The following is a 17,150-nucleotide window of genomic DNA, read 5'->3' on the forward strand; positions in this document are numbered from 1 at the left end:
ATTTTAAAACGTAACTAAAATAAACTGTAGCCTCGGCCTGCTTTTTGAAATAAATTTTTAATTATTTACATTTTTATAGAGCTGACAGATGTTTTCAGGCAGATGTTTCTGATTTGTTCAGTATTTTTCATAATTCTTGTGAACAGAATATTATCTGGATCAGATCAAATAGTGAGATGGTCCAGTCGTCTGATAGGTGAGCCACAGTCTTTAGGGATGCAACGATACCAATTTTTTCCAAACCGATACGATACCGATACTTGGATCTGAGTACTTGCCGATACAGAGTACAAAAAACGATACTTCTACCGCACACACACGCACAAATACAATTAATTGGAAGACAGGTTTTATTATATTCCCTGCCGATAAAAAATAAAATCTAAAAATGACCACAAAAAAATTTCAAGTGAAAAATAAGCACTTCTGTTAAATTATTGCAGAGTCTCCACATTGTAAACAAACAAACAAAATAACAAAAGTATTCGGCATTGACGAACAAACTCCTCATCTGCCCGTGGATCATCAGTCCACTGTGCCGTTAAACCAAGGACTGACATCGCGCACACACTGCTTGTCTTTACCTCTTCAGAAAGTTTTGGCACCATTATCTCCCTGATGTGTGGGCGGCTGGGAATTTCATATCGCAGCTCGAGTATGCTGAGAAGACGGTGCTATCCTCTGTTTTCCACGACCGGCATTGGCTGGTCATCCAGAGAAATAAAATGAGTCAGAGCCTCTGTTATTTTAACTGCCCGTGGATTTTCTCTTGACATTTTTCATCGCTTTTCCAAAACCTGAGTTAAAGTTGGCTGTTCCACACTGCTGACATTTTGTTTAGCCTAGCTACAGCAGCCTCCAGTTTCTCTTTTTTATCTGGAGCTGTGTGGTCCCCCTAGTGGCCAATCTAAAAACTACAACAGAAATGACAAGCCACCCTCTGACTAATGAAATAAGTTGGTATCGGTTAACTTTTACGAGTATGAGTACACACACATTTTACAGTATCAGCCCCGATACCCGATACCAGTATCGGTATCGGTGCATCCCTAACAGTCCTGTGCTCTAAGCAGGTACAGAGGATGGCTTTATCAGTCCTTAAAAATGGTTCCCATCCTCTAAGGGCTGAATTTCAGCTTCTTTCCTCAGGACGGAGGTTTCTGTTTCCGAGATGCAGGACAAAGCGTTATAAAAACAGCTTAGTGCTTATTTAATTCAGTGACAGCAACAGGGACAGTTTTTGATTTGAGATGTTTAAATTACTCTACATGTGCTACATTAGTTTTTATTAGTTATGTGTGTTTTTGAAGGGATGCCAAATGCTGTCATTTTTCTTGCCTGTGGGTATAAATAAAGTTACCTTGAACCATGAGAGTCAAACAGCTTAAAGCTTACTGTGAAAATATTAGAATAATAGTAACTAACGATGTAATGGTATGAGCTTTGAATCCAGCAGGTCAGCAGGAATCAGGATATAAATTAGAGGGATAATTGGATTTATTTGTACCTGCTTCCATATTTATTGGTGTTTGAATATCGCCTGTCTGTGACATCATACAGACCCAAGAGTGAAAAAAGTGTCTCAAACTGTGTTGTTGTTGTTTTTAACTTATTCAGATCTCATAATTTAAAACTCCATGTTTATTATCAGTGTCCAGACTGGTAACAGTTTACATATGAGACGTCAAATATAGGCCCACTGTGACATCTGCTATGACAGTTGTGTCCACAGTTTTCTCGTGTGAATCTGAACGTTCAGCTCTTGTGTTGCGACGAGTGTATCCGACCTTCTTCGTGGCTCTTTCTGCTTCCCGTACGGGGTGGAGGTGACAGCAGCCGGCGGCTCAGGCCCGCTCTGTGCTTTCTATTTTCTGCTCGGTGTGTCTGCAGCTGTTGTTTGTCACTCTGCCTCTCGGGTTCTGGCAGGAGGTCGGTGGGTGAAAGGGGTCTGAACCTCTCACTTCCACTCAGCCATGGAGCTTCAGCGTGCAGCACTGGCCACTCTGTTCCTGCTCACACTGCTGTCGTCGGGTAAGTTAGTGAAAACGTTAAGCTGATAACCTGACGAAATGTTTTCAAAGCAAATCTTTTATTTTAAAGGTTGAAAATATCTTTAATCATAAAGCAGGAAGTTTTTTCTTACTGGAAAATGTCATCTACAGCTAAAGCAGTTGGTCTGTTAATTGATTATGTGACCGACTAAACTTTTGTGTAAGACTTGTTTTGTTTTTTGGGGGTTTTCTAAGGAAGGACTCATTGAGCAAATAGTTGGGTATTGAGACAGTACAGAGGTTTTTTTTTAATCCAAATTAAAACCTTGTTAGTGAAAAATGATCATCTCAAATAGAAAAATGTAAACTCAGCGATGTGCAGCGTGCTCTTTGAATCAGATTGGTGAAAATCAAAGCGCTGCTGTGTGGTGAGCTGTAGGATGGGAAGCCGGTTATCACAGCAGCTGTCGTGGTCGATCTGCAGAGCAGCTGTGAAATCCGAGCAGCGTGAAGCATTCATGATCCCGTCTGTTTTCCTCTGTGAATGTCATGCTTGTTTACAGTGTATTTGTGTCACTAGGCCTGGCTGTTAGTCAAAAAACAAACTAAAAACAAACACAAAAAGATGTCACCTGGACTTTGTGGGATTGTGGATTTCTAAATTGAGCAGCACGTTCTTTGAGTTTAGAGATGAGTTTATGTTTGACCTTGGAAACAGGAGCTGGAAGCCCATTAGGAAGCTTTCGAGTGTCTCACCTCCTGAGTCGCTCTGATGTTCAGCTTTGGACTAATACTGGGATCAGACTCCAAACTGTCACTGGTGATACCGTTTGATTTATTTTGATCTAAAGACTCAGATTTTAATTTCTGTTAAAACAGAGTAAACGTGTCTAAATTCAAACACCGTCAACAGAAAGAAGCTGGTTGGGGGGGTCTGAGCTAGTGCAGGGAGCCGAGCTGAGCTGCACTGCTTCATACTCTCTACACGCCTCATCCACGTCATGTCATACCCCACCTGTCCCTCTGATGTCAGCACTGCTGCACCCACCCAGCATCCACCTCTAATGTTTGCAGTCGATCTTTAGACCTTCCCATTGTTCTGAGCACTGGTCAATCCAAAGAGTTTACTTCAGCTTACAATATAAAACACCCTGAAGTGACTGTGGTTGAGATTAAGCTCAGTGTAAGTAAAATTGAATTGAACTGAAATTATCAGTATAATATGAAAGGCGTGTGTGTTTTCATTAGTGTTGGTCAAGTTACTTGAAAAAAGTAATCAGTAACTAATTGCTGATTACTTCCCCCAAAAAGTAATCCCGTTACTTTACTGATTACTTATTTTCAAAAATAATTAATTACTTAGTTACTTTTTAAAAACACGATTTACAACCTGAATAGGTGATAAAGTGATAGATCTTTCAGCCCAATTCTACTTTTTCTGCATAATCATCATACAAAATGTAATCAAATGGAAAAGTCTCTTTTTAAAACTTGTTTTATTCGTTTTAATCTTTTAACTTTATGCATCAAGCAAAAATTTAATTATATGCAACATTCTCTGACTGGAAGAAATTAGTTTAAAATTTAAACCTATTTTCTGCACATTCCAGCACATAAAATATTTTTTGTGTTTACACTCAGTCTTTCAAATAGATGCAAGTAAAACACAGCAGAAAATAAATAAAGTCAAAGACCAGTGTTGGGGAGTAACGGAATACATGTACCGCCGTTACGTATTTAAAATACAAAATATGAGTAACTGTATTCCGTTACAGTTACCGTTTAAAAAGGTGGTATTTAGAATACAGTTACTTTGTTGAAATAAATGGATTACACGGCGGTACTTCCCTGTTTCATATTGTGGCGGGTCAGGACTGTTTGGGTTTTGTTTGACAGTAGTTCCAGGCGACAGCGTTGCGTTTGCCATGGTGTGTTTCCTGGGTGAGAGAGGCCTTTTTGTTGTTGCTGTTGTTGTGCTAAGCTAATAAGCAGAATGCAGAATATAGCATCGTGGGCAGTGTTGTCCGTGCTGCAAGGAGAATGGACTGCCATACTCGTTATGTGTCTGTGAGCACGAGGTGGGAGAAAACGGGAGCTGGAAGCATGTAAATATAATAATAACTACGGCAGCCAAGAAGAGTGCCTGACGAGCCCAGTTGTAAGTAAGCTATTAAGACTCGACTGTACACCGTGTTCGTGTTTTCCTCCAAAAACAATAAGTTCCGTTGGAGCAGCCTTTCAACGCCTCTCTCTGTCTCTCACAAGCAAAGTGACCCAGACAACAAAGTAAAGCTATTTTTCGGCTACGAGCCGACACAGAACCCACCGTATTAGTCAGAGGTCCCTTTACTACGGTTCGGAGCTGCGAACCTTCAGTAACAGTAATAAATCACAGCAATAGTACATTCATGTAGTTGTAAACAGCATGATAATATATTAAGTAATCCAAAGTATTCAGAATACGTTACTCTCATTGAGTAACGTAACGGAATACGTTACAGAATACATTTTGGGGCATGTATTCTGTAATGGAATACATTTTAAAAGTAACCTTCCCAACACTGTCAAAGACTAGCGGTCCTGTTGCTCTATTTTCACCTGTAAAGCAGGAGTGGGGTAGGCGGAGGTTTATCCTGGTGCAGGTGTGCAGCGGTCAGTGGAAGAATCCGCGAGTTTCTCTGTGAGTTTCCCATTACGTCGTAGCTACTCGGTGCTTGTTTGGAAGTTTAGGGGTTTTTTCGCTGTAAAAAGAAGTTTTCTTCCCACGCACAACGGACACTAATGTTTTTGTCACTTTTTATGGAATCAAACTCAAAGTAAGGTCAGTACTTCCACGCTTTAAACGCTGCACGCTCATACTCTCTCTGCACTCGATATATGATCCATTGTTGATCTGCACACAGCTGTTGCCACGAACGTCGCACTCGCTTACGTCACTGTCATGAGACACTCTCGGAAATTACGGTTTTAATAACACAGTAACGCAGCGTTCCTACGGGAAAGTAACGGTAATCTAATTACCGTTTTTGCAATAGTAATCCCTTACTTTACTCGTTACTTGAAAAAAGTAATCGGATTACAGTAACGCGTTACTGCCCATCTCTGGTTTTCATGTATGTCTTCCTTCCATATTCGGCAATAAATGGCTTTAAGGCTGGAAGGTGACGAGAGGAGCTGGGATTAAAATCACTGAGCAGGGTCAGAAGTGTCAGCGTGAGCAGCGAGTCAAGGAAAAAAGTGGCCCGTCTAATCATAAAGATCCTGAAAAGCATTGGACTGCAACCAGAAATGATTAACAACAGCAAAAAATCAGAAAGCTGCTTTTTAAATAATAGATTATTACGTGATGAGAAAAAAAATGAAAACTGACATCTTTGTGCAAAATTTTAAAGATAACTTGAAAAATGGTAGAAAAAAGTAAAGTTTTTCTTTTAGCTCATGTTTAATTCTAGAAATAGATTTACTGTTGCTTCACAGTACTGGTTGGTTTTTAGGTTTCCAACAGATTTTTTTGCCCACTGGCTCCTCAGCAGGTTTGGTTTGCTCATCTTAAACACTGACATGTGTCCTTTGTTGGCCTGCTGGACTTTGGTATAATCTCTCCCAGTTTTAGTAGAAGCAGCTTAGAGGATATGAACAGCAGTTGTAAAACGTGTGTTGTAATCTGTGTGTGTGTGTTAGAGTGCAATGGCAGGAACGAAGAGGAGCGTGTTATTGAATACGTGTTCAAAGAGATGGGATACAACAAGGAGCTGCGCCCCGTCGAGACGCAGCAGGACGTTGTCGATGTTAACCTCGCCCTCACGCTCTCCAACCTCATCTCTCTGGTTCGCAGCTTCTGTGTGTTTATGTTGTTCATCGTGTCATTAAAACTTTAAATGTGTCCGTTAGGCTAAAAGTTTAAATCGAACACCTTCAAACAGAAACATCATTCGATGTTTGTCTTTGTTCTCCTCTGTAGAAAGAAGTAGATGAGACGCTGCTGACGAACGTGTGGCTGGAAATTGTGGGTAACAATTCATTTTTTTACATCTTCATATTCTGTACTTGCAGCTCTTTATTTACTTCTGTGTGTGTGTGTGTGTGTGTGTGTGTGTGTGATGGCAGACGTGGACTGACTACCGGCTGACGTGGAATTCCACAGAGTTTGGTGGCATTGAGATACTCCGGCTGCCGCCCAGCATGTTGTGGCTGCCGGAGATCGTTCTGGAAAACAAGTGAGGTCACACACAAAAGCTCGTTTTTATGCCAATGGAAAATTAAAAAGTTTAGATGTATTTGTCCGTCTCTATGAGATAAGTAAATGAAAAATATTTTGTCATGATAATCCCAGTCATTAAGGGAAAAAGGTTTTCCAAACCTGCCTGGCCCTGTTTTTGCCACCCTGAGTGAAAACCACTGCTGGTATTCTGTGGATTTATGAGACGAAAGCTGAACTTTTTGGGAGGTTTGAGTCCCGTTACATCTGGTGTTCAACCAAGCCAACAATATAGGAATGGTGGAGGGGCTGCTTTGCTGCTTCGGGACGATTTGGTGTAATTGATGGAACCATTAATTCTGGTCTGGCCATTAATTTGCTGTCTTGAACCTCGGGAGCACTTGTATTATACAGCAGGACAATGATCCAAAACACAGCAAGAAGTCCATCTCAGAATGAGTGAAGCAAATGCTTTGGTGTGACCTTAAAGCTGCTGTTCATGCTCAGAAATCCTCCAATGTGACTGTGTTAAAACAACTCTGTCACAGCCTGGGTCTCTGAGTTCATTTTGTATTTGTCTCATTTTAGATTTGTGATTAGTTTATGTGTCATTCCTATTTAGCTTTAGTTAAGGAAAGGCAGTTATTATTTATTGTTTCCTTGGTTTCTATGTTTGAGTTCTTGTATCGTTCGTCATGTGTTAGGTCTGTTAAGCTTGTTGTCATGTCTAGTTTCAGTATTTCCTGTTTTATTTTGAAGGAGTCGTGTGTTCTTTGTTCATTGTATTTAGTTTCACTTCCCCTGTCCTGTCATTAGGCTCATGTCAGTCAGCTGTTCCTCCATGTGTTCCCCTAATCACCTCCTGTGTATTTAAGTCCTCTGTTTTCAGTGTCGTTGTCAGATCGTCTGCTTTGTTTGCAAGCCAAGAAGTTGTGTCAAGTTTCCTCATGTCAAGTCCACGTTCCTGTTGTAGGTTTTTAGTTAATTTAGCTCACCCAGTTTAGTTTATTGTTAGCCTTGCATTTTGCCTTTTGTTTACAGTTATTTTGCCAGCCTCAATAAACGGCTCGTTTTCTGTTATTCAAGTCATGTTTCACATTTTGTTTCCGTCTGCATTTGGGTCCACCCTTCACTCTACACACAGTCAGCCCTGCTGATTGTGACAAACTCTGCAAAGTAAAGTTGGCCAAACTTCGTCCACAGTGATGTGAAAGACTCACTGGCATCTCAAACACTTGACTCAGTTCTTGCCAGTAAGGCTGGCACATGTCATTAGGTTCACGCAGGTTTGAATGTTTTTTCCCTTAATAATTAAAATCATAATTTAAAAACTACATTTCTATTTACTCAGGTTGTCTTTAAAGATCTCAAACACTCAAGTGTTGCAAAAACCTTTTCACAGTACTGCAAAACCAAATCGGTTTTAAGGCTACACTTTGTGTTGGTCTCCTTAAGTTACAGCTGAAAGTCTGCACTGATGTAAAACCCACTGTGGTGGAGTAAAGAGCCCAAATAAAACAGATTTTCCTAACTGCATGTCCTTTCCTCCTTCCTCCATGCCTCAGTAATGATGCCCAGTTTGAAGTGGCCTACTACAGTAATGTACTGGTGTATGAAGATGGTTCCTGCTACTGGTTGCCACCGGCCATCTTCCGCTCCTCCTGCTCCATCAACGTCAGATACTTCCCCTTCGACTGGCAGAACTGCACGCTCAAGTTCACGTAAGAAAGAATTATTTAAAGCTCTCTGTTGACAGTTATGCATCCAAAATCAGAACTTACAGTCTGCTGTGAAGCAAATCTATAAAGTTTTTATGGTGTTTTTCTCCTGAAAACATCTCAGATTAATTTAATCCGTGTTTGTCACGGTGCTTTGCAGCTCTCTCACCTACAACGCCAAAGAGATCCGGATGCTCCTGAAAAAAGAAAGCGACGTCACCAACTATACAGTAGAGTGGGTCGTTATTGACCCTGCTAGCTTTACAGGTAGATGCTCCAGTGTTATGTTCACACTTTACTTTTCCCTGTCAGAAATGCCCATGCCATACTGTAACTGTCTGACCGATGATGTGATAGACTCCATGAATGTTTCCTTCTGAAGACGTTTCTCTTCCCATCATTCCAGTAAAGCTTCACCTCAATCCCGTTGTAATGTCAGGTTGTGTTTAGTGGTTGAGAGGAGGCGGCAAAACACTTAGCAGGATAGTCGAAAGATTGCACACTCGCTCTGGCTTTGACAGCGTATTCTTTAATACACGTTCTCTTCGTCAACCATATAAGCCCGGTTGAACGGCTGCAGCTTAACAAACAGCGCACAGTGTTCGTACAACCCATACGTTGCAAAAAAAAGGGTGTGGAGAGGTAAAACATAAAAGCCGTCCCTCCTCATGCACTAGCGTGCAAGCACATGTCCACACAATCACAGAGAGAGTCAGTGGCGCATACGGATGACAACATTAACCCTCGACGGGTTGTCTTAAAGAGACACCACACCATTGTGACTGTTACACCGTCCAAATATATATTTTTGGCTCGTCTGGAAAAGTGTCCGTGCAGCCGTCTGTCCACAAAGAACCACACCTCCTCCCACAGTATTGGTCAGGATTTAACTTGCACATAAAGATCATGTAGCTGGTCTTCTTGTCTTGAGCTTTGCATCTTGTTGTAAACCGTCTGTATTTGTATTCATGAAGGCGTCTCTTGATTGCTGACAGTGATACTCTTACCTCTTTGAGTCTCTTCTTAAAGTTAGATCTTGTGAAGTTAGTTTTCTTCACCATGGAAAAAATTCTGTCATCATCCACTTTAATTGTCTTTTGTGGTCTTTCTGGGTTTTTGGTGATCCTGAGCTGGTCAGTGGATTCAGTCGTTTTATGAATGAACCAGACTGAAAGTGTTGCTCTTTCTTCGATGGGTTTATTCCGTTTTTTCAGCCCAACTCTGGCCTCTTTTATTTTATCACCAGCACATCAACACCTCATATGAAGAGTTCCAGTGAAACTCCAACACTTTATAAAAAAATGTATAATTACTGTAGTGTGCAAGGTTTGAACTTCACTGCATTTAAATACATTTTTCACAAACATGGACATGAAAAACACATTTTAGTGCTTTAATGTCAAAGAACAGACATCTTTTCACTTTAGGCTGAAACGACGCAGTCAGGTTTGGCAGCCAAACGTGGAGGAAGCTCCATTATGTAAACTTTCTTCTGTCTGCGTCTCATCTCATGTTCTCCGCTAATGTTGGCAGAAAACGGCGAGTGGGAGATCGTCCACCGGCCGGCCAGGAGAAACATCTACAAGCACATCCCCATGGACAGCAACAAGCACCAGGACATCACCTTCTACCTGATCATCAAACGCAAACCTCTGTTCTACATCGTCAACATCATCATTCCCTGTGTGCTCATCTCCTTCCTGGCCTGCCTCGTCTACTACCTGCCCGCTGACAGTCAGTGCACGTTTAAAGAGCAATTTAAACCATTTCTCCGTAACCTGTGGTGTTACTGAGCCGTGCAAATATTCCTCGACATGCACAGAGACACACTCAGTTTTATTTTTTTTTATAAGACAGAGAAATGTGCCAACTCTGAAAGCTTAAAATCTTCTGCAGGCTGTCAACAGGAAACTGCAGCAAGCCAAATCAAATGTATTTGTAAACTAATTATAACTAGAAAAATTTGCTGTGTGTATGCCTTAACGCTGAAGATGTCTGCTGAAAAAAGCTGAAAAAGTAAAAAAAAATTGCAAAAAGTTTTATGGCGGTGAAGAAACTGAAAATTCTGCTGAAAACAGGTGAAGAAGCAGAATTTTTTGCTGAAAAGTGGTGAAAAGCCAAAAATTCTACTGAAAGGGGTAAAGACTGAGAAATTTTTGATGAAAAGGGGTGAAAAAAAATGCTGCCCTAAGCAGGATTTGAACCTGGCCCTCCTGGTCTCAAATGAGCCACTCAGCTCACTGAGCCAAACTCATTCTGACAAAGAAGAGGTGGAGAGACTGACAATTTTGCTGAAATGAGCAGAAGCTGCTGAGAATTGTGCTGATAAGAGGTGAAAAGGCTGAAAATTTTGCAGAAAAGAGGTAAAGAAGCAAAAAGTTGCGCTGAAAAGAGATGAATCAGAATCAGAGTTTTTTTCTGAAAACAGCTGAGATTTGTGCTGATAAGAGGTGAAAATGCTGAAAATTTTGCAGAAGAGGTGAATGTGCAGAATTTCTGCTGAAAAGAGGTTTTTTTCTGAAAACAGCAGAAAAAAAAGAAAATTTGTGTTGAAAAGAGTTAAAAAAGTTTAACTGTTAACTGAAAGAAATGTTGCCATAAGCGGGATTTGAACCCGGGCCTCCCAGTCTGAGAACGGCTGCTCATCTCACTGAGCTAAAACACAGGTCAACCCGGCAAGGAAAATCAGTGACGCCGCTGATAATATGGCAGAAATGGGCAAAAAATATTGCAAAAGAAATTCAATATCTCAAAAAGTATAGAAGTTATGAGCACCAAAAGTCATAGCACCCATTAGCAGAAACAGCAGAATTTTTTAAAAGTTTGAACGGTGAAAATTGGCTGAAAACTGAGGGAGTAGTTAAGTGCCAAAAAACGTACGGAAGCAACTAAATTATAGTGGAATAAAGAATAAAGAGAAACAGGAACTCAATAGTAAAGGCATCCACACTATTAAATTTATATTTATATTTTTAAACATTAATCTGGGAAAAAGTCAGAAATCACCGTAACTGGGAATCTCCTGTCGATTCCTCTGGTCTTAGTGTAAACAGAGCTCACCTGCAAACACTCTTAAACTGCCCAGAAATACTTTGTTGGAGGTTTAAAATGATTCCAGTCTAAACTGGTTTCCTTCACTTGTTGAAACAGTTTGTGCATTTTGTGTGCAGGTGGTGAGAAGATGACCTTGTCCATCTCTGTGCTGCTCGCTCAGTCTGTCTTCCTGCTGCTGATCTCTCAAAGACTGCCGGAAACTTCCATGTCTGTGCCGCTTATTGTTAAGTAAGAAACGCAAAACATACTCCCAACAACAGCTGGAAACACCAGCTTCTTTATAATATGCTGGTTTTCTTCAGTAAACACGAATGATTTCTGTTTGCACACAGCAACACGATTATTTCAGAGAGCAGTCAGAGTTACCAGGGTCAGTGTTTGTAGCCTTCTGACGCCCTTTTTATTGAGCCGGAGCACAAACCACTGCTGTGCAGGGATGTACTTAAACTTTGCAATGCTCAAAGTTTGTAGGAGTGAGTTAAACATGCAGTATAAAAACTTCAACAAGGCTTTAACGTGTCACCTGAGAAAGCGTCATGCCAAAACCAGATACATTTGTTTAGATTTGAGAAAAAGAATCGTTGATGCTCACAACGCAGGAGATGAATATTCAAAGTTAGTATCACAGCGTGTAACTGGAGTGAGAAGTGTCGTCAAGAAATTCAGAGACACGCAGGACAGAACGAGCCTGGCAGAGGTAGGAAGTAAAAACTACTGAGATATGTGACAACAGTTGGGAATTGTAGCCTCAAAGGAGAGAGTCGTGAGAGGAACGGACTGCAGGACAGAAGCCTTCAAACAAGACGGAAGTAATAATGAGAACTTGGAGAAAGAGTCTGCATACTGGAAGTGCATCATTAGTTCAGTAAAGTGTAGCACAGCTGTTTGCTTTGCAGCCAGTTTGATGCCCAGAATTACAGTTTTCCTGTTTGCGGTGAAGACTCTCCAAATATGGACTGCTGTTTTTTAAAATCCCCAGTCTGTAAACACTCGCTGACAAATAACAAGAAATGAAAATTGAGAAAATAATGTGTTTATTTAATTTAAAAAAGAAAGAAATAATAGATCAAAGAGGGGAAAAATAAATACAGTCGTACTTAAACCAGTTAAACTGTCTCTCAGGTATTTGATGTTCATCATGGTGCTGGTTACTGTGGTTGTTTTAAACTGTGTGGTCGTCCTCAACCTGCACTTCAGGACGCCGAGCACGCACGTCATGACTGAGTGGACCAAGAGGGTAAAACACACACACACACACACACACACACACACACACACACACACACACACACACACACACACACACACACACACACACACACACACACACACACACACACACACGAAGCCTACAACATGTGATGTACATCCTGTCCAGGTGAAATGAATTTATAAAATATACCATTCAATGCACAAACATATTTCACATTTTAAGCAGCAGCTTAAAGAATATTTCTGTGCATTTATTTTAAATATCTGTTGCACGTTTTAAAAACTTATTTATTTACTTACTGATTTATTTATTTAGAACTTATTTATAATAATAATAATGCATTTTATTTGAGGGCGCCCAAGGTCACCTTACAAAAAACAGAAATTAATAAAAGGAACAGTAGTCATAAAATACATAAAATAAGTTAAAATTACAAAACAGAGCTTGACAGCAGATAAAATCAGCATTAAAGCGAATAAGCCAGTTTAAACAGACGTGTTTTGAGCTGTGACTTAAATATGGAAATATATTTGTTATGGCTGGAGGACGAGACTTCCAGAGCCGAGGAGCAGAGCGACTGAAAGCTCTGCTCCCCACAGTGATAAGGTGTGAGGACGGAGCAGTAAGATGAACAGCAGATGATGATCTGAGAAGGCAGGAAACAGTGGTGATATGAAGCAGGTCCCACAAATATGAAGGAGCAGATTTATGGATACACCTGTATGTAAGAAGTAAGATTTTAACATTTATTCTGGCCTCTATGGGCAACCAGTGAAGCTGCTGAAGAACTGAGGTAATATGAGCTCTTAACGGAGTGCAAGTTACGACCCGAGCTGCAGAGTTTTTTATTTGCTTTGCATCTTTCTCTCACAATATTTCCCAGCTTATTTTAACGCATTGCTGCTTATTGATGTGTATTCACTGATTCACACTGACAGTGCTGAGGCAGCACAGCTGAAAATAAAATAATAAAGTAAAATGAATTCTAAAGCAAAAATAGGAGAATCAGTATCAAGGTACAGAACTACAGAATTAAATACTCCAAATATCTATTTATGGCGTATTTGAGCATTAATTCAATGACTACATTTTTTAGAATATTTATGGCATTAAAATGCATTTGTTTATATTTGATTTACTTTTGTTTGTCCGATATATGCCAACTTAAAGTGTCAGCTTTCAGACGCACTGCACTGTAGTACTGTAATAGAGCCATACAGTAATAGTAATGTATTAAATATAAAACTTTCTGAGTTTTATTTAAATAAACGTTTCTGTCCACGTCCAGTTTTTCCTCGAACGGTTGCCTCGGCTCTTGCTCATGTCCCACCCTGCGGAGGCAGAGCCGGCGTGGGATGGAGCGTTGCCGCGACGATCGAGTTCAGTGGGTTACATCGCCAAAGCGGACGAGTACTACACCGTCAAGTCTCGCAGCGAGCTGATGTTTGAGAAACAATCGGAGAGACACGGCTTCACCACTCGAGTCACCCATGCAGCAGGTACGCACCGTCGCCTGAGTGTGTTTATGAGATGCTGCGTTATTTTGACAGGAAATCAGATGTAGTGATGTGGCCTTCGTCGCCAGGCTTCAGCACATCAGTATTACACGTAGTTTTGCATCTTTGTGTAGGAGTCTGGGGCCAGATGTTTGGTCGTATAAGTGATCAGTGGACTCTGCAGTAAAACCTGCAGAGAGGATGTTTAAATTGAGGTGTGTGTGTGTGTGTGTAGTGGTGAAACCCCAGGATGATGGAGGTGTGACGGATCAGCTGTACTCTGAAATGAAGCCAGCTGTGGACGGAGCGAACTACATCATCAAACACATGCGCAACAAGAACGAATACAACGAGGTGAGAACGAACAACCAGAACGTGACGATGCTCCGTTTGATTCAAGATGCTTTGAATTGTGTAAAAAATGTTAGCACGTTTTCATCAAAATTGTCCATTTTTTTCAGTTTTTCCCACACGCACTTGTTTCAAATCAACAAACAAATTCTAATATTTGTCAAAGTTAATCCAAGAAAATACAAAACACAGTTTTCAAATGATGGTTTCATTGATAAAGAGAAAAAGCTGCACAAACCGACCTGGCCCTGTGTGAAAGTCATCGCCCCTTAAGCCTCAGAACTGGTTGTGCCAACCTTGGGGGGAAGGTTCATCCATCCATCCATCCATCTTCATCCGCTTTATCCGAGGCCGGGTCGCGGGGGCAGCAGCCTAAGCAAAGAGGCCCAGACCTCCCTCTCCCCAGCCACCTCCTCCAGCTTATCCGGGGGAACACCAAGGCGTTCCCAGGCCAGCCGAGAGATATAATCTCTCCAGCGTGTCCTGGGTCTGCCCCGGGGCCTCGTCCCGGTGGGACATGCCCGGAACACCTCACCCAGGAGGCGCCCAGGGGGCATCCTTGTCAGATGCTCGAACCACCTCAGCTGGCTCCTTTCGATGTGGAGCAGCAGCGGCTCTACTCTGAGCCCCTCCCGGATGGCCGAACTTCTCACCCTATCTCTAAGGGAGAGGCCAGCCACCCTTCGGAGGAAGCTCATTTCCGCCGCTTGTATCCGCGATCTCGTTCTTTTGGTCACTACCCACAGCTCGTGACCATAGGTGAGGGTAGGGACGTAGATCGACCGGTAAATTGAGAGCTTCGCTTTTACACTCAGCTCCCTCTTCACCACGACGGACCGGTGCAGCGTCTGCATCACTGCAGCTGCAGCCCCAATCCGTCTGTCGATCTCCGGCTCCCTTCTCCCATCACTCGCGAACAAGACCCCGAGATACTTGAACTCCTCCACTTGGGGCAGGAACTCATCCCCGACCCGGAGTGGGCACTCCACCCTTCTCCGGCTGAGAACCATGGCCTCAGATTTGGAGGTGCTGATCCTCATTCCCGCTGCTTCACACTCGGCTGCGAACCGTTCCAGTGCGAGCTGGAGGCCCTCACCCGATGAAGCCAACAGAACCACATCATCCGCAAAAATCAGAGACGAGACTCTGAGGCCACCAAAGTGAAAGCCCTCCGCCACTTGGCTGCGCCTAGAAATCCTGTCCATAAAAATTATGCATTATTATCACGCATTAATAATAAATAAAAACAAATGTTACACATCACTGGGGAGGAATTTTGGCCCCACTCTTTTTCGCAGATTTCTGCCACATTTTAGTGTTTTTCAGCATAAACAGCATCTCCATTGGATTTTAGTCTGGACTCCAAAGTCAGTCCAAAACTTTCATCTGTTTTTTTGGGCTCATCATCCAGCTGTATAACCCAAGTGATCTGAGCTTCAGTGTATGAACTGATGGTCGGACATTCTCCTTCAGGATTTTCTGGTACAGATCAGAATTCACGGTTCATTTAATAAGTCGTCCAGGACCTGAAGCAGCAACGCAGCCCCAACCCATCACACTACCTCCATGTTTGATTGAAAAGTTGTATTCGTTTTAAACCTGATGTAACTGGACTTAAACCCGTTACATCTGGTCAGTCTGGGGATCATCCAGATGTTTTGTTGGTCAGCAGTGGTTTTCGTCTTGGATCTCTCGCATGGATGACATTTTTGCCCAGTCCCTTTCTTATTGTTGAATCGTGAACTCTGACCTTAAGTGATGCCTGCAGTTCTTTAGACATCCTAGATGAGTCGTTGATGTGCTCTTGGAGTAACTTCGGTAGTCTGGCCACTGCTGGGAAGATTCACGTCTCTTCCAAATCTTCCACTGTGGTTCACTGGAGTCCCCAAACCAGCAGTTTTTAACACTGCTGTGTTGACTTCATTATTCTTGGATCTGGGGCCAGACGGTAACAACATCTGATGAGAGGACTAGAAGCTCATTAGTTCCTTTGGTTTCTGGCTTTATTGTTTTTATTGAATAAAAAATGAGGTGAAACATAAAACTCTGCCCTCGCTGGTGTCGTCACAGGAGAAAGATAACTGGAGCGGCATCGCTCGCACCGTCGACCGCCTCTGCCTCTTCCTGATCACTCCTGTGATGATCCTTGGCACCATCATCATCTTCCTGATGGGAGCCTGCAACAGTCCTCCAAGTCTGCCCTTTGAAGGAGACCCGCATGACTACATGGAGAACCACGCACGTCTGCTTGTTGTATAGAGCGCTTTGAGTACTCCGGGAGAGTAGAAAAGCGCTATATAAGAATCAGTCCATTTACCATTTACCATTTGCTGTAGCACATGAACAAAAGCACCCAACACAGCAGAGAGCTGCTACTGTGTTCATATCCTGAGGTTTGTTACTCTGTATGACAAAATACTGTAGCTGTGTGTTTTCTTGTGTCGAATGAATAAGTCTGTATTTGATTTAATCCAGTGTTTGTGGTTTGAATAAACATTTATAATCAGAAATCTTTGACATTTGTTTCTGTTCACAATGATTGAACCAGCAGAGAATATTCACTTTCACTCTTTAACCTTTTTTTTCTTTGCATGAACCAAAGACTGCTTTTTTTAAACTCTCCAAGGTTCGGTGTGTAAAACGTCACCACTAGATGTTATTAGATTGCATAGTGCAGTCAGTTAAATTCTATGTTTGTAACTAGAGATGGACCGATCCGATATTACGTATCGGTATCGGTCCGATACTGACCTAAATTACTGGATCGGATATCGGAGAGAAATAAAAAATGTAATCCGATCCATTAAATATCAAAAAAAGCGCCTCACAAAACTTGCGACACGGCGTAACTCGGCTCATAACTGTAGCACGTAGCAGCAGTGATAGAGCGGCTGTGTGTATTTGGAGCCTCACTACCAAACCGGCATTTCATCTCCGAGGAAGTAAAGCAAGTGTGTAAGTTCATCTCTGAATGTTTGTAAAGCATTTCCACGTTAAGCTTAACAACCAATATATTGAGCGACTGCCTCTCTCTCTTTCCCTCTCCTGCTGCTACTTCAATCATGAAACTGATTAATGATCAGCTGATCGGCTTTTCTGTCAGAGTCCGTCTCTCTGCTTTGTTTTTGG

At 41.9% G+C, this 17,150-nt stretch overlaps 1 protein-coding gene across 2 annotated transcripts; it reads left to right on the forward strand.

Moving 5' to 3' along the window:
• Window positions 1–1,722: 1,722 nt before the first annotated feature.
• On the forward strand, window positions 1,723–16,531 carry chrnd (cholinergic receptor, nicotinic, delta (muscle)). Of its 2 annotated transcripts, XM_085171925.1 has the most exons (13): window positions 1,723–2,031; window positions 5,673–5,818; window positions 5,953–5,997; window positions 6,099–6,208; window positions 7,755–7,910; window positions 8,068–8,174; window positions 9,441–9,641; window positions 11,078–11,189; window positions 12,084–12,198; window positions 13,463–13,673; window positions 13,906–14,024; window positions 16,092–16,274; window positions 16,358–16,531. In XM_085171925.1, exons 1-13 carry the CDS (start codon window positions 1,974–1,976, stop codon window positions 16,430–16,432), a joined length of 1,638 nt encoding a protein of 545 aa, XP_085028051.1. In that variant the 5' UTR covers window positions 1,723–1,973; the 3' UTR covers window positions 16,433–16,531. The 2 variants fall into 2 exon arrangements, with proteins under 2 accessions (XP_085028051.1, XP_085028052.1); XM_085171926.1 differs by having other exon boundaries at window positions 1,726–2,031; window positions 16,092–16,531.
• Window positions 16,532–17,150: the final 619 nt, after the last annotated feature.

The sequence above is a fragment of the Neolamprologus multifasciatus genome, chromosome 9, assembly GCF_963576455.1.
Source record: "Neolamprologus multifasciatus chromosome 9, fNeoMul1.2, whole genome shotgun sequence".
NCBI lineage: Eukaryota > Metazoa > Chordata > Actinopteri > Cichliformes > Cichlidae > Neolamprologus > Neolamprologus multifasciatus.

Bases quoted from the DNA above. Each gene is read 5' to 3' on its own strand.
- chrnd (XM_085171925.1), top strand. From the start codon at position 1,974: ATGGAGCTTCAGCGTGCAGCACTGGCCACTCTGTTCCTGCTCACACTG. The intron at 5,819-5,952 runs GTTCGCAGCTTC...TCTCCTCTGTAG, and splicing joins TCTCCAACCTCATCTCTCTG to AAAGAAGTAGATGAGACGCT. The intron at 11,190-12,083 runs GTAAGAAACGCA...ACTGTCTCTCAG, and splicing joins TCTGTGCCGCTTATTGTTAA to GTATTTGATGTTCATCATGG.